The sequence below is a fragment of the Cucurbita maxima genome, unplaced genomic scaffold, assembly GCF_002738345.1.
Source record: "Cucurbita maxima cultivar Rimu unplaced genomic scaffold, Cmax_1.0 Cma_Scf00029, whole genome shotgun sequence".
NCBI lineage: Eukaryota > Viridiplantae > Streptophyta > Magnoliopsida > Cucurbitales > Cucurbitaceae > Cucurbita > Cucurbita maxima.
Window position 1 is genome coordinate 2892969 of NW_019272045.1, and position 26000 is coordinate 2918968.

The window sequence follows — 26000 nt, forward strand, 5'->3', positions numbered from 1 at the left end:
AATGAAAAAGAATTAGTATTTATTCATTTAAATTTTATTTTCATTTCTATATTTTTAAAATCAATTTTCCATTTTAAATATTAAAAAAGGGAATAAAATTTCAAACAAATTTAATCAATACATTATAATATTATAAATTAAATATGATTACATATTTTATCACGAAAAATTTCAACATATCAACAGAGATAAGAAGGAATTTTGTCATTAAAATTATAATTTTAGTTTCTTAATAAATAATTTAAATATATTAATTAATATACTCAATCTTCTCTAGAGATTCTCTTTATTTAATCCCATTTTAAATATTCTAAAGTTTTTTGGAATTTAATAAAATTAAACCTCTAATGTCTTCCAATATTATACATTAATTACATAAAAAAGGCCGTGGTTCAAGTAACCTACACCTACACTTTATATTGGAAGAGAATCTTTATATTATATGGGATAATATTAAGGTATGATCTTAATGGATTAGGGACTGTTTTGCAAATTATTTTATTTTATTAATTGCATAAAACGTGTGTTGGTTGTGTTTGCACGTGCTTACAAATCTACGGTGGATATTTCATATATTCTCTGTACCTCTCCACTTCTCTTTGTCTTTCCCCTTAACCCATACATGCATGCACATTATAGACTTTTCGTGTATGTATGTATGGTCCTGATCGGGTCGGTTTAAGATAACACTCTTAATAATTTGTTGGTTTAAGAAGATGTCACCTCTTTTGTGAGATCCTACATCAATTGAAAAGGAGAACGAAATATTTTTCTCCCGAGCTAATGCATTTTAAAAACTTTGAGAGAAAGTCCGAAAGGGAAAACCCAAAAATGACAATATCTACTGATGGTATGCTTGAGCCGTTACAAATTGATTAGAGCCAGACATTAGATAATGTGCCAGCAAAGAAGCTGAACCCTCGTGGAAGTGGACACTAGGCAATGTGTGCCATCAATAACACTAACTCCAAATGGAAGTGAGTTGTGAGATTATTATAATTTTTTTTTTTTAACTTTGAGGGGAAGTTTGAGAGAGAATACAAAAAGGAGGCTAGTTGTGGGCTTAGACCATTACAAATTGGTTAGAGCCAGACATCAGGCAATGTGCCAGCAACGAGACTAAGTCCTTGTGGGAGTGGACACTAGGCTGTGTGTGACAACAATGACGTTGGCCCTGAATGGGAATGAATTGTGAGATTATTATTATTTTTTAAACCTTGAAAGATAAATCACTAAGTATAATATCTACTAACAGTGGCTTGACTTTGTTGAAGAGTTCAGCTAGAAATACTTTTAAAATTATATGTATTAAATTAAAATTAAAATTTAATAATTATTCAAAATTATAATATACTTTAATCATTTTGATTTTTTTTAAAAAAAATTGAAGTAATTATTATATGCTTTGATTTTCTAACCCATAGGTCAAATATGTCGGGGTATGTTTGTGTAGAAAACTAGGTGAATGAGAAATTTTAATTACTCTTTATAATCTATTTAGTGCAATAATTAATTTTATCATTAAAAAATTAATTGTAACCGTTCCAATTACTATCTATTTAAATAGCTGCCTCACCATATTTATCCAAGCTAATTTAATTATTACCCATATATTATTTATTACCAATATATAGAATTAATTATTATATTTTACACGTCATTCATTTTTACAAATATAATTAAAGAGACGTTTTGAATCTTAGACTTTATTATTGAATATTATAATTTTCAAATTTATTGAATAAAAGAAGGATCAAATTGTAACAATTCTACTGTCTAATTATGTAAAAAAAAAGATATATTTCTATATTTTGTAATATTTAAAGGTTTAATTCTAACCATTTCATTAATCAGATTCTTCTGATAAAAGATAATATCTTAATCAAGTTGGAGTAATTTTATCTACGAAAGCTTTCCAAATGACGTAGTTAATTAAGACTTAAAAAAGGGATTAACGAGGATTTGGGAAGCAGGGCAGAGGAGTTCACGTTGATTGATGTAAAAAGTCGATTTTATCCTTTCAAAACCATTTCACAACTCTAATTAATTAATATAATATTACCCTCACAGATCATGCTTCAACGACCTTAATCAGATTTGGTCCCTAAAACAATACATTAATTTATATCTTACCAAATTTTAAATTTACCATTAATTATCATTAATTTGGTCAACCAAAACCATTTTTTTTTTTAATTTTATATTTTTTTAAATTTTAATTGTAATAGCTAAAATAATATATTTTCTTTATATATGTATTATATTTTCTGATTTGAAATTAAATAATCGAACTATTTTGAAAAATAATCTTTTTTATTTTGAAGTTTAAAGCCAAAATAAATAAAAATAAATATTTTTCAACTTAAAATATGTGTTTTTTGAAGGAAAATAGTGTCTTAGCCAAACCCTAGAATAATTTTCTCTCCATAAAAGAAGCTTTATTTTTTCTTAAATAAATTAATAAAATTTGACAGCTGGTGTTTCTTGAATTGGTAGACCCCTCTTTTACGGGTTCGATCCTACGTGCATGATTAATTCTAAAATCTGATTTGATTGACCTAATCCATAATCAAATACAAGGATACGGTGGTCTCGACATTTGAGCTAATTAATTAGTTATTATAAATTAAGAGATTGCTATAAATTATTTTCATTATTTTTGGATTATAGATGTAATTAGAGATTTCGATGCCGTTGATTTCATTTTTTAAAAAATTAATACGTCATTAACTCTAAAAGAAATTAAAAAAATTATAACTGCGACAATGATTGTTAATATTATATAGTCTTTATTAAAAAGAAAAATATTTATGGAAGTTCTCACAGCAAGAGGGGAAAAAAAGCATAAAAATCTAAGTATAAATAACATAAAAATCCGAGAGACAGTCTGATCCAGCGATGCAATAATTGTTGGGACTGTGAAAAAGAGCTTAAAAAGAGGGCTTTAGAGATCTCAACCCTCCCACTTTCTCTCTCTAGTTTTTGATTTCTTTCTCTCTCTTCGTTTTATTGGAAGATATAATATGGGGAGTGGTTATTTTGGGGAGATGAATATGGGGAACATTGATAAGAGGAGGAGTGGGTCGCCGGCGGCTGCGGCGGCGGGGAGGAGAGGGAGGAAAGGAGGCGGCGGAGAGAAACCGAAGCAACCGCAAAGAGGGTTGGGAGTAGCTCAGTTGGAGAAGATCAGATTGCATGGCGAAATGGGCTGTGCTGGTTATGGCCACTTCTATCCAAATCTCTCCGCCGTAAATCTCTCTCTCTCTCTTTCTTTGACTTTTTTTTTCCTTATTTCTTCCTGTCTTTTACATATCTCTCCGCCGTAAATTTCAATTCCTATAATTTTGGAGAGGAAATTTGAAGAGATCTTAAAAATTGAATGGGTGAGCTGATAATTTTAGGGTTTATTTGTTGATATGTATCTTCATCTTCTTCTCCTCCTTCCCATGGCTTTCACGAACTTTATGCTCCTCTCCCTCTAGATTTAGACGAGAGATTTGAACTTCTGACCTTGAAAAAACTTTAAAATTAGGCTTATAATTCAATATGACTTTAAATGAAATTTCGAAGAAAAAATCAAATTAATTATAAAAGTTTAATTTTCTGTTTTTCCTTTTTTTAAATTATTTTTTAAAGAATTTTCCTTCAATAATGGATCCCAGGGAATGGGAGAATATGAAAGAGGAAGCTTTAGGTATGGGGATTCTCAGCCAACAACAACTTCTATAAGGTTATTTATTTATTTATTATTATTATTATTATTTTCTTTTTATGTTGTAAATTTATGGAGTAAAATTTAGACATTTTATTTTATTTTCTATGAATTTTTAATTATAATAATGATAATTATTATTGTTTAATTTATTGTTTGGGATGTTTTTAGATGGAACATGAGTAATACATCCATGGAGACCCAACATTTTGGGGAACCAAATATGACTGGACACCTTTCCAATCCTCGTGTACTGGTTAGTTACCGAGATTCGTACCTATAACTTTTTTACCGATGATAGATAATTAATTCGTAGAAATTGTTAAATGAGTTCAATGGTAATGGAAATGTATAAATGGATGAAGATATCAGAGATTTGAATGCAAAATGTCTCGAAAGTTAGATTGAACTGATCACTGATTGCTCGATGATCATTTGGTTGATAATATATTAGCGGTAATCAGCTAAGCTATGTTTAATATGACACAAATTATCGTATCGAGAGTCATTAACCTTCAATTTATTAATTATTTTGATCCATCTTTCGTATTTTTACATAAAATGTGTGAAAAATGCAGGATTCAATGCACAAGAACATGAATACAAAATACGGGAGTGATTCAATTGGTTCAAGCAGTCAGAATTCTGAATCAAGTGAGACTCACGAGCTTGATTTGGAGCTGAGATTGTCGATCTAAGTTTCCTGTAATTTTACCTATTTTATGAACCATGCCCTTCATCTTTCAATAATTGCTTCAAACACCCTCTTTTAGTTGTACATTTGCAAATCATAAAAGGGTATGGCTTGTTTGAGATTTATGAGACTATATGCTGTGAAAAGAATTCAAGGGCATGATTTGTAAAATGGGCAAATCATAGGGTGCGATTTGTAATTATCATTCCTATATATAAATATTGCATGCATGCACGGCTCCAATATATTTATTTTCCAAGTATAAATACATACATACATATACATACATACAAACATATATATATATACACATACATATATATATACACACATATACATATATATATATATACACACACATATATATTATATGTATATATATTTATGAAAGGGAGACTTTATTGCTTCCATTCAAGTCTACACAGAGAGCAATCAAACAGTAGAACTATTATTTATTTATTTTTAATTAATTATCTTAATTTAATAGAAAATATTAAATAAATTATAAAAATATATAGAAATATTCTGATTCATTGGCTTTGAGCATTTTTTTTCTTAGTCCTTTATTGTTAAACAGTTTGAAATTAAACTTTATTAGAAAAAGGAAGAAAAATCCAAAATAAAAAAACAGTATTGAAAGACACATTAAAGCCATTTTAGGCTTTCTAATCACTTGGTTGAGCAGTTTGACTAAGCAAAAGGGAATGCTTTGAATTATGAGATTATAAAAGTTATATCGAAAAAATTAAACAATATTAAACTTTGGAGGTTCGAGTCTCTTTTGATAATAAATATAAATTAAAATTTAAATAATTGTCGGGGATTGAAATAGATTTATTGTTTTTATAACTTTTACCCGAGCTTGAATATTGACTGGAGATTCAATATGTCGATTAGAAATGTAATATCGATACCCACGATTTAGAATTTGGATTAACCAACATAATCCCGTTGCTTACTCGTCTTTAAATGCTTCCAAGAGTGAAGACTATCCCCACAAACTAACACGAGTTTTTTTTGCGATGATCACGGGATTTTTAATTGGAGTAGTTTTATATTGGGTGACTTCTGAGAAATTTTCCCAAAAAATATATGAAATTTAAACTCGTTACATTAAATATTCAATATGAAACCGAGTAAATTCAATAATTTCCCCTAAATTTTTTTCATAGATGTTATACTAAATAGGAAGGAGGATGTAGTAATGGTTTTGTTGAATACTTTTGTGCATGCCATGTTTGTTTCACACCAAGCATATTGATTGCTAGTAAAGGGAATCTCGTGTATTGATGTTGGCCTTTCATATTTTAAATGTTTTTTTAACCCTTAATATTTTATTTTTCAAAAAAATCCTTCGATTAGTCAACGACGCAGAGTTATCTTCCTTTCATGTCTCTATAATAATATGATATATATTTTCAATCAAAAATTTTAAAATCGAGCCACTTGAATTTTGCTTTTAGGACAAAGAAAGACAGCCTCACAATAAATTATTATTTTAATAAAAAAGATAGTGTTAGGAATATTATTAGCTCGATATTATCTATTTTAGGTCTATTTTCTTAACTCGGTGTTGCACGATGTGGAATGTGACTTTAGTGATTAGACTTATATTTTATGTGGTATTAACTATTATATATATATATATATTTAAAAAGGAATTTAAAATAAAGAAATATGTACTAATTAATGGGAAATAGTGAAAGCAAATGATGAAGATGCTTTGTATGGAAAATGAAAAATTCATATCAAGTGATTGAAAAAGGGCATGCATGCACCAAGGGATTTGCATTTGCCCAATATGTCACTGTTTTTTGTATTAGTGGGGAAAGTGATTTGACATTAGGGTTTATTTCAAGCTACATCTATGGGAGGCATTGAGAGAAAGCTCTACTTTGTGTTCTTTTAGAGAGAGAAGGGGAGAGAGAATCCTAAACCTAGGGTTAGGTTTGGGAGCTCGGTTTGGGAGCTCTTTGAATCTCGTTCTCGAGTCGAGAGTATTCATCATAACCTAGTTGAGCTATGCTTAGATTAATGATTGTGGGTCGGACTATGACATTTTTAAACCTAACCCGAATGAAAAATAGATTTAGAAAAGAATATTAAGATGTAATATTTAAGATATATTCTATAATTAATATATTATCCAAATATTATACCTCAACCGGTGGTATATTTTTCCAACTCAAACAACCGTTGTTAAATAATTAACTGAACTTAATTGTTCATGTCATTTATTCAAATTTTCTTTTTATTTGAACCTAACTCAAATAAGTTCCGAGTTGAGTTGGGTTGATCGATTGTTCAAGTCATCGAATTTTTTGAATACTGTTGTGAGTAAGTGAAAAATTTGATGGTAAATACCGACTTGAACAAAAATGTTTAATTTTGATGATAAAAAAATTAATGACGTGGAAAATCATAATTTATTTTTTAGAGAAAATATGTTTGTGTATATATATAATTTAAAAGTATTTTTAAAAAGAAAATAGAAAATTGTATAAAAAATAGATGGAATTATTTAAAAGTATTTTTTAGAGAAAATTGTATAATTTGTTTTTAATGCATGTAGTTATTCATATATAGTATATGGAATTATTTAAGTTTTTTTTTTTTAATTTTTAAATTTAGTAATTAAATCAATAATCTAATCTTTATCTCAAATAATTCATGGGCTTCCAATATTCCCATTTTCAATTTCGTTTTAAATTATCTAACTTGAATTAGCAATTTGGTTGAGTTTTTCTTTCAAACAAGTAACTACCATAAGCTATTTTAACGATCCTTTAACTAACTTTGTGAGCCATAAAATGCAATAGAGGGGAGACAAAAGTTGAGGAACACACAAACAAAGGTGCCATTGAAGAACAAGGTTAGCTTACTCCTTCAATGGCAGCCTTTCTCAAGGCGGCCTTCCTCCTTTTTCTTTCTCACTTCTTCGTCTCCGCCCCGGCCCAATTCCTAACCGTCGGTGGGTCCTATGGCTCAGGCTCGAACTCGCTCGACCAGGGCTTGAAGGATATATTGACCGACTCTTCGACGGGAAAGAACGATGCCGGGCCAGGAGCTCCAGGTAACACCACGAAACCAAGTAATCTACCGGGATTTTCGTTTCAGGTCGGTAAGCAACGGGTGGATGGATCGGGCAAGCGTCATTTTGAAACCAAGTTTCTAGGGTCATGGAAGTTGGTTTCTCAAAACTCCATGGTCTCGGCTATGCATATGAATTTGTTGCCAAACAACAAGATGATCATGTTTGATGCTTCAGCATTTCATATTTCACAAATCAAGTTGCCCAATGGTAAATGTTTTGATTTCAAAACCGACCAAGGCGCCGTTTTGCAAGATTGTTGGGCTCATGGTGTCGAGTTTGATATCGAAACAGCTAAAATAAGACCGCTCACGGTACGAACCTAATAGCTAACTCGATCTGGAATGTATAAAACGTTAATAACATTTAGATTAAGTTAAATCATTGTTGGCCATGGAGTCGAGTTAAATAAGATCGACTGCTCACGCTACTAGCCTAATAGTTAACTCATTCTTAAATGTCTAAAAAGTTATATAACTTTTTATTGGTCTCATGGAGTCAATTTGATATTGAAAGAACTAAAATAAGACCGCGCGCTCACACTATTTAACCTAATAGCTAACTCGATCTAGAGTGTCTTTAGGTTATGATAAATTTAAGTACGTAAATATGAAGAGTAGAGATTCAAATCCCATTATCGAGTAGACAAATACATTAATTGTTAAGAATTCTAGCAGATGCCTACAGATCCATGGTGCTCGTCGGGAGGGCTCGACATCGAAGGACGATTGGTAAACACCGGCGGTTGGAACGACGGGACCAAAGCTGTTCGTTACATAACTCCATGTGAGACTTGCGATTGGACAGAATATGCAACGGCATTGGCACGTCCACGATGGTAATTATTTTTGCTAATTAAACTCAAAATTTTCATTAGTCAACCTAAACATAGCTTAACCGACACAAAACATTCTAGGTATGCAACTCAGGCCACCATGCAGGACGGCGGTTTCATCTTGGTTGGTGGTCGGAGATCCTTCAGCCTTGAATTTGTCCCCGCCGAAGGAAAATCCAATGCCAGAGATATCAAATTGCCTTTCCTTGATGAAACAACTGATTTGGACGAAAACAATCTCTATCCATTTGTTTTTCTTTCAACTGATGGTAATGTCTTTATCTTTGCCAATAGTCGCTCCATCTTGTTTAACACTAAGACTCAGACCGTCCTGCACGAGTATCCGATTTTGGACGGCGGTTCTCGAAACTACCCCGCGTCGGGAATGTCGGCGCTCCTCCCTCTCAAACTTCAACCCGAGAATTCGGAGGCAATTCCAGCTGAGGTAAGCTAAAAACTACCACTAAATTCAGAAGTTTAAGCAAAAGAATGACCGGTAATGCTCAATCTTTCATTTAGGTTATCGTATGTGGCGGAGCGAAACCGGAAGCTTACCGGTTGGCCGAGAAAAAGAACTTCATGGGAGCATTGAAAGACTGTAATCGTTTGGTAATAACAAATCCCAACGATGTTTGGAAGAAGGAAATGATGCCAACTCCAAGAGTCATGGGCGACATGTTAATTCTTCCAACCGGCGATCTTTTGATTCTCAACGGCGCCACTTCCGGCACCTCGGCGTGGAATTTCGCTGAAGGCCCAAATTTCACTCCCGTTCTCTATAGTCCCGACAAGCCCTTAGGTCAACGATTCAAACCACTCCTCGCCACCAACATCCCAAGAATGTACCACTCCTCGGCTGCCGTTCTCCCCGACGGCCAAATCCTCGTCGCCGGCAGCAATACCAATGCCGGCTACCTTTACGACGCCAAATACCCGACAGAATTGAGAGTCGAGAAATTCTCTCCGCCGTACTTGGATCCGTCAAATGCCGCTTTCCGGCCGGCGATCGATGAGGAGAGTTTGGAGCTGAGTTGGCAGTACGGAGGGGAATTCAGTGTGAACTTCAATTTGAAAGTTGACGGAGTATTGGATGAGGAGAATGATATTAGGGTTTCAATTTATCCGCCGCCGTTCACGACGCACGGTTACTCGATGAACCAGAGGCTTGTGGTGTTGTCAATTAAGGAAGTGGCGGAGACTGGCGCCGGGGTTTACAAAGTGACTGTGGCGGCGCCGCCGTCCGGAATCATTGCACCGCCGGGGTTTTACATGTTGTTTGTGGTTTATCGAGGAATTCCTAGCGTTGCTACATGGATTCAGATTAAGTGATTCGACTGATTTGATTTGATTCGAGTAATTGAATTAAATCATGTCGTTATTATTAATTCTCATTGAGATTGTAATTCGGCTCCATTTTTAAGGAACTTTGGTGGTGGATAACCATTTAATTATCATTTTTTCTGTTCTTGTATATTTATTTTAAAAAAATAATAAAAGAAAAGAAAGTTGGAGAGCAAATTTTTGCCTCAATTGAGAGACTTAGACTCTAATTTAGATAAAACGCCAGATGGTCTGAGTCTTGATCGGAAATAAAATGGAAATTTCTCTCTATAAATTTAAAAACCTTGATTGGGTGCACAAAAGGGAAACCCTAAAAGGGACCATATCTTCCAAATGGTATCAGAGTCAGACATCAGACAGTTTGCTAGGAGGACGAGGAAGCTTGAAAGAGGTGAACACTGAGTGGTGTGCCAACAAGAATGCTGGATCTCGAAGAGGGATGGATTGTGAGATTTCACGAAGGGTGGACACCGAGTGGTGTGCCAACGAGAACGCTGGATCCCGAAGGGGGTGGATTTTGAGATTTCATATTGATTGGAGAGAGGAAATGAGTGAGTGGTGTACCAACGAGAATGATGGATCCATAATTGAGCAAATTCTTTCCTCAATTGATACTTGATTCTGATTAGATAAAACACGAGATGGTCTCGAGAGGGGAACGTATAATTCTTTACGGGTGTGAAAAACCTCCCTATGAGACACGTTTTAAAAACTTTAATTGTGAAAGCCTAAAAGGGAAAGACTAAAAGGGACAATATCGACTAGCGATAGGTTTGGTATATTACAAATAGTATCAGAGTCAAACATTGGACAATGTGCCAAGAGGAAGTGGAAGCTCAAAAGGGGTGGACACTAGCGGTGTGCCAACAAGAATGCTGATCCCGAAGGGGGGTGGATTGTGAGATTTCACAAGGGTTGGACATCGAGCGGTGTGCCAACAAGAATGCTGGATCCCGAAGAGAGGTGGATTGTGAGATTTCAGAAGGAGTGGACACCGAGCTGTGTGCCAACAAGAATGCTGGATCCCGAAAAAGGATAGATTGTGAGATTTCACAAGAGGTGAGCACCGAGTGGTGTGCCAACGAAAATGCTGGATCCCGAAGGAGTGGATTGTGAGAAAAACGCTAGTGAGGACGCATTCAATAAACAACAAATTTTTTTTAGGGAAAAAAACTCATTTGGATTTAAAAAAAAAAAAAAAAAAAAAAGGAAAACAAACTACATGTGTATGTGAATTGTTAATGGGTTGTTAACGAAGGCTTTAGAGTGTCCACTTGATGGGCCCAATTCGATTGCTGGGCCATCCAACTCAGCCCAATTCGCCAGAATATAATATATTAAAAAAATACTAAAAAATTTATGGTTTAGAAAAAGAAAAATAAATAAATATGGGTCCATCACAGCTTGGTCAAGGCCCAAGTTTCAATTGTTTTTCTCTCTTAAAAAAATACGTTAACCTTTTGTCCTTTTCATTTATTTTTAAAAATATTTGTATTTTTTCAAAATTTAGGATATTACCATTTAACTAACTCTTCACAGATATTTCAAGATTGTCTTAAAATATAAATTTATTAAAAAAAGTTATGGAACTTCGTAATTATGTGGCTATTAGGGCTCTTATGTCTAATATTTTAATGATAATATTGCAATATTAAAAAAAATAGTATTTTTTCATTTAATTCTACAAAATCCTCCTATTATATAAAAAGAAATAAAACAAATAAAATAGCGAAAATCAAATAGTCAATAGGTCAACAAATCCATGATGGAGGAAATGACGAAACTATCCCTATACTTTAGAGTTTATCCCTTGGAGTCCAAGGTAGAATTAGAAGAAGAGCGTAACTACGAAAACGCCCTTCTGGTCTACCCGTCCTTCCTCGCCGGCTGTTCATTTTTGTGGCTTCCATTTCCTGATCTCTCTCGTTCAATCCATATATATATATATATACACACACACATATATCTCAATTATTCTCTTTTTGTAATCTCTATATATAATCTTTTTTTGAATTTTTGTTTGCGGATTTGATCTCCTTTGAAATTTTCGAAACCCTCGGGTTTGTTTATGCTCTGACCGATCTCCGCAAATCCGATCCATTTGATCTTTCGTTATGGAGCGCGTAATCGGCGGCAAGTACAAGCTTGGCCGCAAGATCGGCAGCGGATCGTTTGGTGAAATCTACCTCGGTAAGTTGTTGTGGAGTCGATGTGCTTGTATTTTCAGCTTACAGTTTTTTATGAAGTTATTTTTTCTTTCTCTTGATTTGCGACTGAGTTTTGTTGTGTTTTTTGTTTCAGCTACTCATATCGAGACGTTCGAAATTGTCGCGGTGAAAATTGTGAGTTCTGATCGTTTCGATTGATTGAGTTTGTGGTTATTGATTTTTTACTTTCATTTGTTTCTGGATTTTGTGGAGTCCTTTCCCCGAAGTATTAGTTGGAGTTTCTGTGCGTGGAAATTTGGTCGGTGGAATGGAGATTGGAGCTACGGCTTCTTTGGACGGTGTTTACTGATAGTCTGGCTTTCTTTTGCAGGAAAACAACAAAACGAAGCATCCGCAATTGCTTTATGAGGCGAAATTGTATAATATTCTTCAAGGAGGAAGTACGTAAGCGATCTCGATATGATTTCGAATTGTGTGTGGTTCAATGCTTATGTTGAAGGATTACTAGCTCTGAGTGACATTCTCTATGTGGATGAAATATCGTTGTTTAAGTTGCTGTCGGCTGATTGTTTTCGTCTTAATTCAGGCGGTATTCCTGCTACTAAATGGTCTGGTATAGACGGGGAGGAGAATGTGCTTGTCCTTGATTTGCTTGGACCGAGTCTCGAAGATCTCTTTGTATATTGTGGGAGGAAGTTCTCGCTGAAGACAGTTTTGATGTTGGCCGATCAAATGGTGAGTAGCATCATTTCCTGCTATGATTTCTCGAGTTGGATGTGCGTGTTTGTCTCCGCTATTATTAAATACTTCGCGTTCTCTTCTCTTCCGTGAATAGTAGTTTATTGTTTCATTCCTCTTCTTTTTTCTGTTCAAGCTCACACGAATAGAGTACGTTCATTCCAAAGGATTTCTGCATAGAGACATAAAGCCTGATAACTTCCTCATGGGACTTGGCCGCAAAGCAAATCAGGTGTTTGTTCTTTCTTTTAAATGCTTGTTCTTATTTTTTAAGCGATCACTTCAAGGTGTTCTTGCTAGCTTCTTGTTCTTGGATGTGTATGCATTCTTACTTTCACTGTTTATTTAGGTTTACATAATAGATTTTGGACTAGCAAAAAGATATCGAGATGCAACTACCAACCGACATATTCCCTACAGGTACCTCTTCAATTGCTTTTGGAACTTCTTTCAAGTTTTTCACTCATGCTTCAAGTATTCATATGAAAGTTGCGATATCATTTTACCTTCGTTTGTTTATAATTCTTTCTAACAGGGAGAACAAAAACCTAACAGGGACAGCTCGCTATGCTAGTTGCAATACTCATCTTGGAATTGGTAAGTCGGACACCTGAGTTTACTACTTGCACATTTTGCGTTGAATTGTAACTTGGACCTCATGTACCCTCACTGTTGTCTTCTTCCTAGAGCAAAGTCGGCGGGATGATTTGGAGTCTCTTGGATATGTGCTTCTATACTTTTTGAGAGGAAGGTATGCCAATGCTCTTACTGTTTTTACTATTAACTAATTAGTTACACACGGTAGTGTGTCACTGTCATTCTGAAGAAAGTTGTGATATTCCTTTTTTTTTTCCTTTCATTTTCTATTTATGACTAAATTTCCATTTATAGCCTTCCGTGGCAAGGATTGAAAGCTGCCACAAAAAAGCAAAAATATGATAAAATATGCGAGAAGAAGTTATCTACTCCTATTGAGGTATGTTTAACCAAACTCTAGGGTATTGGCTATGTGCATATATCCTTGATCTCATGCATCTATTTTTATTTTCATTCTCGAAGGTCCTATGCAAGTCTCATCCAGTGGAGTTTGCTTCATACTTCCATTACTGCCACTCTCTGACATTTGATCAGCGACCTGATTATGGGTTCTTAAAGCGATTGTTCCGTGACTTATTTGCTCGTGAAGGTAGTGATGCTTCTGTTTATATAAGTTTGACAGTAATCCTATTTGAAAGAGACCTATGAACAGTCATGATGCCTAAATATTTGTTTTTGTGCAGAATATGAATTCAATTATGTTTTTGATTGGACAATCATGAAGTACCAGCAGTCGCAGAAGAACAGAGCCCAGCCACGAGTGTCTGTAAGTATCTTGCCCTGGTTAGCATTTATGTCCTTATGTAATGATTTTATTGGTTGAAATTGGAATGAACAGACTTGTGATTCTAAGTTGGTATATTGCCTCTTACTTCAGCCGGTTCTTGTTGGTACACATAATCATCATGCAATGCCTACGGAAGGGGAGAATCGCCAAGGTTAGCTTTCTGATTGATGCAAATTCAATGTCAAATGTACCATTGCATTTTGTAAAGTAAGTGACTTCCTTAATATTTATTTTCCAGGTGCGTTTAATAATTATTCAGCTGAGGTTACAGATCGTGTTAGATCTGACCATGTTTCAAGCCCTGCCGTGCGACTGCATTTTAAACAAGCAACTCCAAAGAATTTGAGTTCTGATAATGCTCTTGACATGAATGTAAGTGATCTTAATGGCCTCATTAATCTTATTTTCGAAATAATTATATTTATTGTACTTTACCATATGTTTTGCATTTGCCCTTGTATGTTGTTAGTGTTACAATGGCTTACTGGTTATCTATATTAATAATATAGGCTCTAAATGATTCTCGCATGGCCACTGCATCATTTACACCTGCTGGTAGCTCAAGAGGAAACTCTTCTAAACCTTTGCAATCCACTGAATCTCCAAATCTCATACATGGAAATGGTCACAAGGTTGGTCCTTCAGGTAGCTGGATTTCATCATTACAGAGAATTTCATCTGCAAAGTAATCAAAATGGTAAGTCCTCGTTACATTTACTTGGTGCTGTTTGGATTTTACCTTTGTTTTGTTGTTCTATTGTGTTTGGATTTTCTCTGACCATTTAACTACATCATGATTTAGCAACAGATCTGGCCAGGACTATTCTAAACTACGTCTAGAAGCTGCAAATTGTGACGATTTTATGTTATCTTTTTGCAATGTAATCGAAGAGATTATGGTGATTGAATGGCAGAAGCCGCAACATGCTTGCTCGTTTACTGACTGTGTTAGTCCCTGAACTATTGCAAGCTCATGTTCTTTTATTTCATTTTTGCAAAGGTGACTAAAATGCTTTGGTGGTTACAGAATGCCATCTTTCTGAAGCATGGCTTCTGCTGTGTAAATAGAAGTGAATCACAGCAATCTTGTACCTATGGTTCCATGTATCATTACTGGTGTGAAAGAATTTCGTGCTTTTAACCTATTTCTGTTACCATACTTTAAAATTCCTTTTGTAAGGCAATATTCCTATTGCCCAATAATACCTCTTTTATTATTGTGAGTGCAATATTAATCACTTCAGCATAGTTTAGACTAGAGTTTGAAACTAAGTTGACCTTTAAACACCTGATGCATTCTATTGTTGCTTTTATAATGGAATTTAATTGAGTAGGCTTAGTTAGGAGTTGTTCTATTGTGAGTAGTGTTCTTAAGTGTAATACTTTTCACTCTACTAATAACTAATAATCGAATCCACGTGTTAGATTTGACAATTACTTACTGATAGGCTTTCATGAACTTTGGACTACTCTGGAAAAAATGTTTGCTTCTGCTGTCTTGCAGGGATGAAGATGTTAGTTGGACATTTGGAGCTATCTGAACAGATACAAATATGGACTTTTAACTTGGTTTATTTAGATTTCTTCCTTCATTGTTTTCCATTTTCAAACTTTATATTTCATGCCTTTTATTTACATTGAAGAGCTGAACTTTTTGTTTCTTTTTTTTTTCCCATTTTAACAGGTTCTATCTTCAGCTCTTTTAACTTTTAATGCTAAGATAACTCATTGCCTTTTCCATTTCACTATTCTTTCATTTGTGTCATGGTTATTCCTACTGGTATTAGTTTCCTTTATTCAGTTTATAAATATTCTAACATGACTGCTATGCTTACATTCAGTACACTCTTCCTGTATTTAAATCTTGTTTTAAATGCCTCTTTTGAAATGAAGTCGCTATTTTCGTCTTCTAAACATGTATCAACTTTTAAAGATGAATTCTATTATCAGTGTAATTTTCAGGATATTTTCCCTTCAGATTGGTGCAATAATAAGACTATGGCAGCTATTGAATGACAGGTTAACCGTTTGTGAAATTTTAGGCTTACAGCTCTCGTGATCGTTGTTTTACGAACAAGTAAAGCTGCAACGATCTGAACCATCTATCTTGGCGACTTCATGTGTCGAGAAAGTGATCATCTATGCTATTGGGCAAAATTTTACTATCAAAAATCTTGAACCTGGTAACTTACATGCTTCCTTTATTTTTTTTACCAATTGGATTTGAATAGGGGCTACTCACTACTGCAGAATTTTAAAATCTACCTTACTGCAGTTGTTATAAGCTGAAAGTGATGACTTAGGCATTGTAAAGATAAAAGAATCCTTCTGATGTTGCATTCAGGAGCAGGAAATCTTAGTTACAAAGATATTTCTATTGAAGTGAATTTTAGTGATGGCTTAGAGTGTATAGCAATGGCGGTAAACATGCTTTGGGCATCATCATCATCACTATATTAACCTATTTGTTGGAAAAAAACAGATTTTTTTTGCCCTCGAGTACTTTTGAGCAGATGGAATACATTATTGCTCAGGGGCAGGAAGGTCTTTTTACGTGGCCGGACTTGTAGAAGTTGGGAAAATATGTTTGCCACAAAAGATGGGAATATAATTAAATAAGAGAAAATGGGACAAAAAATGTTGAAATGGACTTCCACGTTCTACAGGTGAGAAGATCTCCCAATTGCCTTAAAGATTTTATTGTTGGTGCAGTTTTGATGTACAAATGGCTTCGTAGCTAAGCGTATGGAACAGTGAGTTTCGTTCCAGCTCCTTGGTTCCAACGTTATCTACAAACACCAGCAGAACCAAGAAAAGAGGTAAATTTGATATGAATGCATTTAACTTTAAAATGTTTCTAATATTTAATTTTGTCTGACGTATATTCATTTAAAAGAAAATAATTACTGGTTTATTAAATATAAAATTGAATTTTATTATAATAAGATTGATATATTTTTAAAATATATTAAATACTTCAATGATGAGTTTTTATTTTTAAACTTACCAACGTTTTTTAAAATAATTTTTAACACAGATGAATATATTTAAACTTTTAACCATCTTTATTTTTTAACAAATAAAAATTTTGAGGTCTGATTTTTTTAATTTTAAAAGAAATTGAAACCCAAATTGTTGTTGTACTGAAGATTCTCAACTTTTCACTCAGAAATTTCTCTACCAGTTCTCTTTCAAGATTTTTCATCTATAAATTCTCTATACATTTAAAATTAAACTTCTTTTCCCCCAAGCCACTCTAAAATTTATTTCCTTTCAAGTTTCGATTCTACTGAATTTTAGGTTGATGGTAAACTTAAGAGGAAAAAAGGTCGTTTATTAAAATAAAAATAGAGAATCTTGATTCTTCAAAATTTTTAAGAAAATGAATGGTGTGTATATTCTCTTTTCTTTGGAGGAAAAAAGGTCGTTTATTCAAAAAAAAAAAAATAGAGAATCTTGATAAATGTCGAATCCAAAAAGAGGTAATCAAGGACCCCAAACAAAATAATCAGTTTGGTTTCACTCAAGGTAACAGTTAATAAATGTTGATCACATAATCAGAATAAAGATAAAAAAGATAAAACCTGTAGAACCAAATTGGTTCGACTGATTTTCATGGTTGAAGATAAAAAAAAGTATTGAGTACAGTTTTATTTGATAACACTTAATTTTTTGTTTTTTTATTTTACAAATTAATTTTGTAAACAGTTTATTTTGTTTTCTATTATACAAATGTACTATAAATCGTGGCTAAATTTTAAAAAGTATTTTAAAAAAGTTTTTGAAATTTGGCTAAAACCACAAACCGAAAAATGATTAAAATGAAAACCCTAGCAAAGAAATGATGAGAAAACATATTAAGCCTAAGAAATAAGAAAACATAGCATTGGTTTTCAAACCTAAACTTCTCTCAAATCTTTCGGAGGACTGTGTTTGAACCTGAACATACCAACCACTATCTGGAAGAGCTTAGCGTGATTTCCAACAGGATCAGATTGACTCAAGGCCATGTATGGAGTTAGTTTAAAAATGTTAAGGTCGTGTTAAATGGGCTAAGCTTACTACTTTTTATTTAAGAAATCCTAAATTTTAAAAAGTACTTAATAGAATTTTATGAAAGTACATCTTAGATGGGTTCCTATTCAATTAGACATTAAAACTTTTGGGTGCTGCGTTTCAACTAAATAACATTACTTAGTTTTTTTGAAAATTAAGAGACTAAATATCATGAATTTTCTTATTTTATTATCTACCTTTTAACAATTTTAAAAAAATCAAAGTCACTTTTTAAAACTAAAAAATAAAAAAAAAAATCTAGGTGCATGGAAGAGAAAGATGGTGGTTCACATAAGAAAAGAAGAAACTAGTTCTACAACCTTAGTGGAATATCCTAAAACTTCGAGGTCCCTTATAAAACGGGTTTTTCCGTTAAATTGGGCGCTTTTCCAAAATCAACCATTATGCAACTATTCCAAAAATCTTCCGCCTTTCCAATCATAATGATTCAAAGGTGATGGCTAAATTTTAAAATATGCTGAAATTACTGGAAGAATTGAGACTGGAAGGTGAAAAAGAATAAGGCGGATGTGTTCAACCTTGTCTAAAAGGGTCTGTGAAGCTTTGTGGAAGGTGAAAAAGAATGTTTTATTAAGGTTGGTGATTCTCCAATAAGATCTGGAAGCGTCGAGTTGGCTTCAAGAGAAGGGTCCGTTTTGGAGTGGAGTTGTGAATAGTTAGTTATTTGGTTTATCCGAACAGTTGGATTTATTTTGCGTCATAACTTTTCACTTATAATGAAAAAAAAATTGTTTCTTCTACTAAATTCTACTGTATAAAACAGAAATCAACTAAAAGGCAAGGCACAGAAAGTGAAATTTTTTTAGAAGCTTACCGTCTTCCAGCCATCGGGATCCAAGCAAGCTGGCAACGGTCCAGGTTTTCGGGTGACTTCTCCCCCACTAAGTTTCACTGTTTCTGCAATAGCAATCTTTACATAGAGAAAGACAGATATAATTCCTTGTTTGTTATGACTTATAAGTCAGTAACATCTCGATCATTGATTTCATGAAATCACGAGAGTAAGAAATTAAGAATTCAAGAACAATTCTAAAATATTACTATTCATGTTTCCGAACCAAGGTGATATGAAGAAAATTGGAAAATTAATGTACCGAAGCATAAGCATTCCCCTTTTTTGTAATCAGTGAAGCCATAACCCAGCATAGCTTTAGTATAATCGAAGCAATCATAAACATCACATAATTAAGTTAATGGATGCACATGAAACCAACAATGAACTAAATATGATACGGAATGGAACATACTTAACCAGTCAAGGCATATCATTGATATTCAGGAAAGCTAAAGAAGAGAAGAAAAAATGAAGCGAACAATGACTGTCAACTACAACTGGAAGAAACTTCACAGCCTTACCTTCTTATAGAACTCTATTGAGCGATCAAGTCCACCAGCACGAAGCGTTTCTAGAAGTTCTAACTACCATCGGGATCTTCAACAAAAGCAATAACGGTACAACCATCTTTCACATGGCCAGGTCACTTTCCCACCCTTGGCTTTTAGGAGTTCTACGGTCTTGTAAACCTATTAAGAGAAAGAGTGGTGCAGTGAACACACTTACATATGTGGCCAAAAGAGTAAAAACAGATATGAAAAGGAAAATGAAAGGAAATAGGGTGAAGGAAAAGCTAAGCGATAGGGAACATCCGGAGTGCGTATACATGGGACACATGCAAGCTTGAGACAAAGTGGAGAGTTGCATTTCCCGAGACAAAACCGGCGAAACAAAAAAAAAAAAAAAGTTTTGTCAAAACTAACATAAAAATCAATTCAAGTTATTCTTAATGAAAAAAAAAATCCAAGATTATAATCCAATCCAATATGTTGCTAAGAGCATTTAAGCCTTGAAATTATTTATAGTTTATTGTTTGCAAGTGAAGAATTTAATCAGCACAATGGGAAAAAAGGACCTCAAAATTCATTGTTAAATACATGATAAAAAGGTATGACACTTGTTATACTATCAGAGAACTCAAATTTCCATTAAAATCTGGAAAATATATTTTAAGTAAATGACTCTGAACCTTATAAAATAATATCTTTTACGTTAAATGACTCTGAAACAACGATCAGAACCTTAGAAAATAATAAGTTCTGTGTTTTAGCTTGCTCATTTAAAAAATTATATAACCTTTTATAATAAAATATTGCACAAGCAGAATCATATAAGTCGGGATACCTCTTACATCTTCAACCGCAATGCCATGATGACCAAACCAAGTGACAATATCATACCAGTCGCCTCCATGATCTGGAACAATAACCAACCAAAGCAAAAATGATTAGACATACCAAATCTTTGAAGGAAAATTTCCTGTTGAATGCTGTTTTTCCAGAATAGTCCACACGAAATCTAAAAAAACTGAAATTACATAATAGCTGAATAGCAGTCGCATAGTTCGTTTCTTACTGTAAAGTGAGTTCAATTACTGTATGTCATGATTTCGCAGGAGCTTCATTGCAAAGCACTGTATAGAATCTGAGCAATCAGAAATCAAATTTCTTGGTTTTTTAACATTCCTGATCTCATCTTAGTCAAACTAGAAATTGAAAAAGTATATCCACAATATTCCAAACAAACATACTTTATGGTCTTGTCTAAATCTCCATCATCATAGACAACATGAAGCAATCTCCTCTTGTCCCGCACTAGTGCTTGCTTGGACTGCATTACCAGCTCCAGTCATCCCGATGTTGCAGCCTTCTCCCCTCACCAGCTCAGAAGCTTTCAGACCAAAGTATTGCGACTGTGGAGCAGCTGTAAAGCAACTTAAGATCATGAGTTACTTAATATCACTTATCATTAATAAATTATTTTTTTCCGTTCACTAGAGCGTACTAATCCATATTTGGTGTTGAGGACTGAACTTCCTCCAGAAGTTCAAGGCAAAAGCACCTTGAGGAAATAAGGCACAATAATTCACAAAGAGAACAAAAAGGGAAGAAAAGTTGCTGAAGTATGACATACAGATACATTATACGCCATTATCATTGCTCATTGCAAAGCACTGGTTGTAACGGAGATAACATCCGTAAGAAGATAAATGCTGGATAAGTAAAGATATATTCATATTCAAATATCAAGGCGCCACTTGAATAGTATAAATAATATGGAATAGATTATTCGTCTGGAATTTTCGAGGCATTTAGTCGTCACATCAGCTCACTCCAACACAACTCCGGAATTTCACACATGAAAAGAAGACGTGAGTAAAATTGTTAGGAATTTTTGGTATAATATATGTGATTAGCATGATTCTTATGATGTAGCGCCTCTCGACAGATATAAAGAATATTCATGAACCGAAAAACAAAGATTAACGGAGAGAAGATTAAGGTATTTGGAAAAACAGAAATTAAAATTTTAAAATATTGATCACATTGAACATTTTCGCCACGATTTCCGAAGCGAATTAGCAAATTCACTGATGAAACAACAAAAATGAGATGAAAATCGTTACAATCACAAACCGTCATCCAAATTCATTTCACAACAAGAATCATTTATTTCTTAAACCATCGAGCCACGCGATACACATTCTACCAAAGAAAAAGAACTAATGAAACAATCTACGATGTCAACTGAATCGGCATCGACAAAAGCAGAACAAAAATACACTCCAAGCAAGCATATCCACCAAAGAAGGAACAAAAAAAGTATATCGGAGATCTCAATCGAGATGGAAAATTAACAAAAAGAACAGTGTTAATCAACGAAGTATGGTTCGTAAACAAACGGAGATGAGAACCGTAAACAGAGAGAGAGAGAGAGAGAAACAGAGAATTTCATACCACTGCAAGGTGCAATCAAAATATTTTGGACGTAGTATTGAAGAAGGAGAGAGAGAGGCCGGTGCGATGAAATCCGGCGAACCTATATGCCGATAAAGAAGGACGCCATTGGAGTTATCCTCACCATTCTTCACTCTCTCGCTCTCTTTCTCGAAGTTGTTATCTCCGTCGCTCTACCCGCGCTGCTGAAACTCAGTGAGCCAATATCCGAAATAGACTTTACTATTTACTAAAACCAATATGCGATGCGATTTAGCTATATATATATATATCACGGATTTCAAATTCGTTCCTACAATAAAAATAAATAAATAAAATCGAGTACGAAAAATTTAGAATTTTATTTCATAGTTTCGAAATAGACTTCACTATTTACTAAAATCAAATTAATTTTAACATTAAAAATTATATAAACTAAATTTATAATTTATAATAAAAAGGAAACTGAACATTCATTTCCATCCAAACATTTTTCATATTTTTATTTTGTTAATAATTATATATTTTTTATTATTTTTTAAATGCAAGCTCTTTCATAATCAGATTTTGATTATAAAAAGAAAAAAAAACAGATTTTGATCTAATTTTTCTCGAATTCACTATCGAAACCGATGGTAAAAAGGCGGTAAGAATCATGAAAATTAACTTGATACGACAATTTATCAATAAGAATTATGATACATACATCATGAAAATACTCGAACATTATCAACTTACCTTATGATACAAGGAAATATATAACAAGACAGGTGCCTGCAAAATCATGTCTACCAGCCTCTTCACCGCAACTTCGACGTTTTCATTCCGAGAAAATATTGTTGGATGATGAAAGTCCCACATCGGTTAATTTAGGGAATGGTCATGGGTTTATAATCTAAGAATACACTCTCCATTGGCATGAGGCCTTTTGGGAAGCCCAAAGCAAAGCCATGAGAGCTTATGCTCAAAGTGGACAATATCATACCATTGTGGAGAGTCGTGTTCGTCTAACAAATATCACACATCAACTTCGTGCCGAGGCAGTGGGGTTTTTGTTAGGAATCGTTGCGGGACCATTGTCATTCTGTGCACTAAAATTCTCGCCGTTCGCATGTCGAATGAACTCTTCAGGAGACATGTGAGTACCATGGCAAGCACAAACAATCTTGATCTGGTTTGCATTAAACCTATATGTTACACCAGAGATAGTCTTACCAGTAGGGCCAGCACCAGTGGTGGAAACCCAAGGGAGGTTTGGGTATGAACCACATCCCCCAAATTCTATATCTGTACCAATGCCTGGCTTTATAGCTGGGATATCAAGGGACACACCAGCCGCTTTCGGTCGCTCTAATATGTCTTTCGTATTAACGTTCGGAATGCTTACTTTCATGTGTTCTGCTCGAGAAGAGGACAAACCCTCTTCCATGGCGGACTGTTTGCTATCGTCTTTGGTACGTTCCGTTGCGCTCTCACCGTGGAGCAATCCCTCGAATGAAAAATGTCCGATTACTTGCTCGGCAACTACACGTAAATATGCAGACAGGCAGCATAAGTAACTATCTATCAGGCTCTCTTCTTAAAAACTTGAAAGATGCAAACAAAACCGAGTTTTTTTGGTACGAAATCATGTCTACCTGAGCTAGTAGACGGGGTGCCCCCGCCATAGGGGCGATGGATCATTTGAGGATGAGAAACCAAACCCCATGGCTTATCTTTGTCCATTGCCGAAATCGGAAGCGGTGAAACACCAGCTGTAAGAGGCAAGTTTCTAAGGTTTACATGCTCGGGTCCCGATCGGTCACCGTTTATAGTAGGTGGCACATGCTGCATTCCGAGTTGCAAGTGACCCATTGAGCTAGGCACACCATGAGTGTTAACATTATGCATATTCATGACTTGGATAGAGTTTGGAACTCCAACTGATGAACTGTTAAACCTTTTCTGCCTACTTGAATCAGAAATTCCACAGATATCCTTTGAAACTTTAGGCAAATTCCACAGAAATTCCACAGATATACATTGTTGGTAGCTATCATCATGTTTTGATGCTAACCTTGATGTCGAACCTTCGGGTCTAGACTCTACGACATCGCCTTTTTCGGCAGTCGAACCATCTTCAGTAGAGGAAATGTGTGATGCCATTCCTTTTTCGTGAGATTCTCTTTCGCGCTTCTTTTGACCGTTCATTTCCACGAACAACAACTTCCGTTTATTGCTGATATCTGGCAGATTTTCATCCTCGGCTTCTGCATAACTACTTTCGATCCAGGTTCCTTTCCTCTTCAAATCGATCAAAGAATCTCCATCCATTCCGACCTTCAACAGGTCATTGAAGAAATTATCTTTAGATGGAATTGAATTACTTTCAAAAGATCCCGTGTCTGATTCCTGCCTCGGATTATCTCCATGTCGAAAATTCTTAAAATCATCGACCAATTTATTGCCTCTATCGCTTTCCTCGGCGTTTGCTCCGGAGGAGCTCGTAAGTTTACTTCTAGACTTGACACAAGCTCCACCAAGGGTCAGACCCAAGCTAAGCTCAAGCCCATCCTCATTCTCCATCTTTCAAACTATAAGTTCATTGACATTAGCAAAAGACATACACTTATTCCTTACCTGCAATATATAACAGCAATAATTAACTCACGAGATTCAGCCTAATGCTAAGCCTACCGTTAGCAGATATGGTTCGCTTTGACCTACTACGTATCGCCGTCAGCCTAATAGTTTCAAAACATGTTTGTTAGGGAGAAGTTTCCACACCCTTGTAAGGAATGCTTCGTTTCCCTCTCCAATCGATGTGGGATCTCACACTCCACCCACTTGGGAACCCAGAGTCCTTGCTGGTACACTGCCGATGTCTAGCTCTAATATCATTTGTAATAGCTCAAACCCATTGCTAGCAGCTATTATCCGCTTTGGCCCGTTACGTATTGCCGTCAGCCTCATGGTTTTAAAACGCGTCTATTAGGGAGAAGTTCCACACCCTTACAAGAAACGTTTCGTTCCCCTCTCCAGCCGATTTGGGATCTCACAAATGCATCATCACAAACATTCCAATAACCCCAATGGTGTGCTCGTGATAAAAGTTTGAAATGTTTGGAGATATCCATTTAAGGTCTGAGCTCAAGCTCCAAATTGAAAACAACATAACTTCTTGTTGTATACCATGAGCATAATACAAGGATTGGCCCGATGACTCACCTATCTTAAAAATATAGCTATGTCTGTAACGATTCCTACATCTCCAAATTGGCCCGATGGTATCCACACAGATGAAGTTTATTAAAATCTTAAAATCCAAAGAAACAACAAGAAAATCAAACAGAATTCAACTCAATCTAAACACGATCCTAGTTCAAGTCAAGAACTCCAACGCGACTAAATCGAAACGAACTCCGAAAGTACTCGAAATCTTTAAACATAATAGAAGAAATTTAACAGAGGCACATACCGAATAAAATTCACGCTAGAAGAAAACCTGAAACCGAACCCTAAAGCTTGAGCTATGGCATCTTGTAAAGCGAAGAACCCGTGGGAATTTTCGGCAATCTGCAACTGTAAGAAATGTTTCATCCTTTTTCCCTCTTTTTCTCTTTCACGTTTTTTTTTTTTTTTTTTTTTTTTTTCTGGTTTTGTTCGGTCCCCTCTTTTCGGCACGTGACCGTAGCTTGTCTCTTCTCTTCTTTACTTTTCTCCGGTTTATTGCATTTGGTAATCTTTTTCTTTGAATAAAATAATTTTGGGAGTAAATATTTGAATTTTAAATATTATCCATCAATTTATTAGAATGTTTTATATTACAATTTTTACTAATTATTATTTTGCCTATTGTATATTATGTTGACTCTGGCAAATCGGATGTCGACGAAAAAAAAAAAAATTGGCCGAAGGTTTCTTCGAAGGAAAAATTAGCGGAAGTAAAAGGAGAGAGAGAGAGAGATTCGCTGGTAATGCTGAAGACTCAATATATTTATTTTACATCCGTTGAATGGTTTAAATAATAAATCTAATTACAAAAATAGAAAAACCAAATATACACAAATAGAATAAGTGGACGAAGACTCCGCCACTCTGCCAAAACAATGGCCCCTAGAATCACGCTCCTCCATTCGCGTGAACTCATATGTTTTTACAAACCTAACTAAATAAGGCAGAGCTTTTATTTAACAATCTCCTCCTAAAA

General features: G+C 34.6%; 4 protein-coding genes and 1 long non-coding RNA gene across 12 annotated transcripts; 3 read left to right on the top strand and 2 right to left on the bottom strand.

Annotated features, from left to right (window-relative positions):
- Positions 1-2935: 2935 nt before the first annotated feature.
- On the top strand, positions 2936-4552 carry LOC111465705 (protein SPEAR1-like). The gene is made up of 4 exons (XM_023110217.1): positions 2936-3248; positions 3663-3730; positions 3884-3968; positions 4291-4552. The coding sequence occupies exons 1-4, from the start codon at positions 3024-3026 to the stop codon at positions 4408-4410; spliced, it is 498 nt and encodes a 165-aa protein (XP_022965985.1). The 5' UTR covers positions 2936-3023; the 3' UTR covers positions 4411-4552.
- Positions 4553-6273: 1721 nt separating this feature from the next.
- On the top strand, positions 6274-9806 carry LOC111465329 (aldehyde oxidase GLOX1-like). Its single transcript, XM_023109646.1, has 6 exons — positions 6274-6280; positions 7210-7278; positions 7396-7811; positions 8175-8335; positions 8414-8777; positions 8852-9806. The coding sequence occupies exons 1-6, from the start codon at positions 6274-6276 to the stop codon at positions 9659-9661; spliced, it is 1827 nt and encodes a 608-aa protein (XP_022965414.1). The 3' UTR covers positions 9662-9806.
- A 1685-nt stretch (positions 9807-11491) lies between these two features.
- Positions 11492-15235, top strand: LOC111465555 (casein kinase 1-like protein 3). 2 transcript variants are annotated; one of them, XM_023109991.1, is made up of 15 exons: positions 11492-11863; positions 11975-12015; positions 12212-12281; positions 12428-12576; positions 12716-12811; positions 12929-12999; positions 13115-13176; positions 13267-13330; positions 13471-13555; positions 13639-13765; positions 13860-13942; positions 14054-14114; positions 14202-14335; positions 14473-14660; positions 14766-15235. In XM_023109991.1, the coding sequence occupies exons 1-14, from the start codon at positions 11788-11790 to the stop codon at positions 14650-14652; spliced, it is 1299 nt and encodes a 432-aa protein (XP_022965759.1). In that variant the 5' UTR covers positions 11492-11787; the 3' UTR covers positions 14653-14660; positions 14766-15235. The 2 variants fall into 2 exon arrangements, with proteins under 2 accessions (XP_022965759.1, XP_022965760.1); XM_023109992.1 differs by having other exon boundaries at positions 14772-15235.
- A 1314-nt stretch (positions 15236-16549) lies between these two features.
- On the bottom strand, positions 16550-22040 carry LOC111465742. 6 transcript variants are annotated; one of them, XR_002714240.1, is made up of 7 exons: positions 21833-22040; positions 20626-20798; positions 20451-20519; positions 20227-20291; positions 19397-19564; positions 18855-18950; positions 16550-16752 (listed from the first exon to the last, which is right to left on the bottom strand). It is a non-coding gene; the product is annotated as an uncharacterized LOC111465742 (long non-coding RNA). The 6 variants fall into 6 exon arrangements; XR_002714238.1 differs by having other exon boundaries at positions 18855-19564; XR_002714237.1 differs by lacking the exon at positions 16550-16752 and having other exon boundaries at positions 18433-18950.
- Positions 22041-22517: 477 nt separating this feature from the next.
- On the bottom strand, positions 22518-25372 carry LOC111465527 (ninja-family protein mc410-like). 2 transcript variants are annotated; one of them, XM_023109941.1, is made up of 4 exons: positions 25244-25372; positions 23449-24429; positions 22830-23335; positions 22518-22648 (listed from the first exon to the last, which is right to left on the bottom strand). In XM_023109941.1, exons 2-3 carry the CDS (start codon positions 24374-24376, stop codon positions 22836-22838), a joined length of 1428 nt encoding a protein of 475 aa, XP_022965709.1. In that variant the 5' UTR covers positions 24377-24429; positions 25244-25372; the 3' UTR covers positions 22518-22648; positions 22830-22835. The 2 variants fall into 2 exon arrangements, with proteins under 2 accessions (XP_022965709.1, XP_022965710.1); XM_023109942.1 differs by lacking the exon at positions 25244-25372 and having other exon boundaries at positions 23449-24430.
- Between the last annotated feature and the right edge of the window lie 628 nt (positions 25373-26000).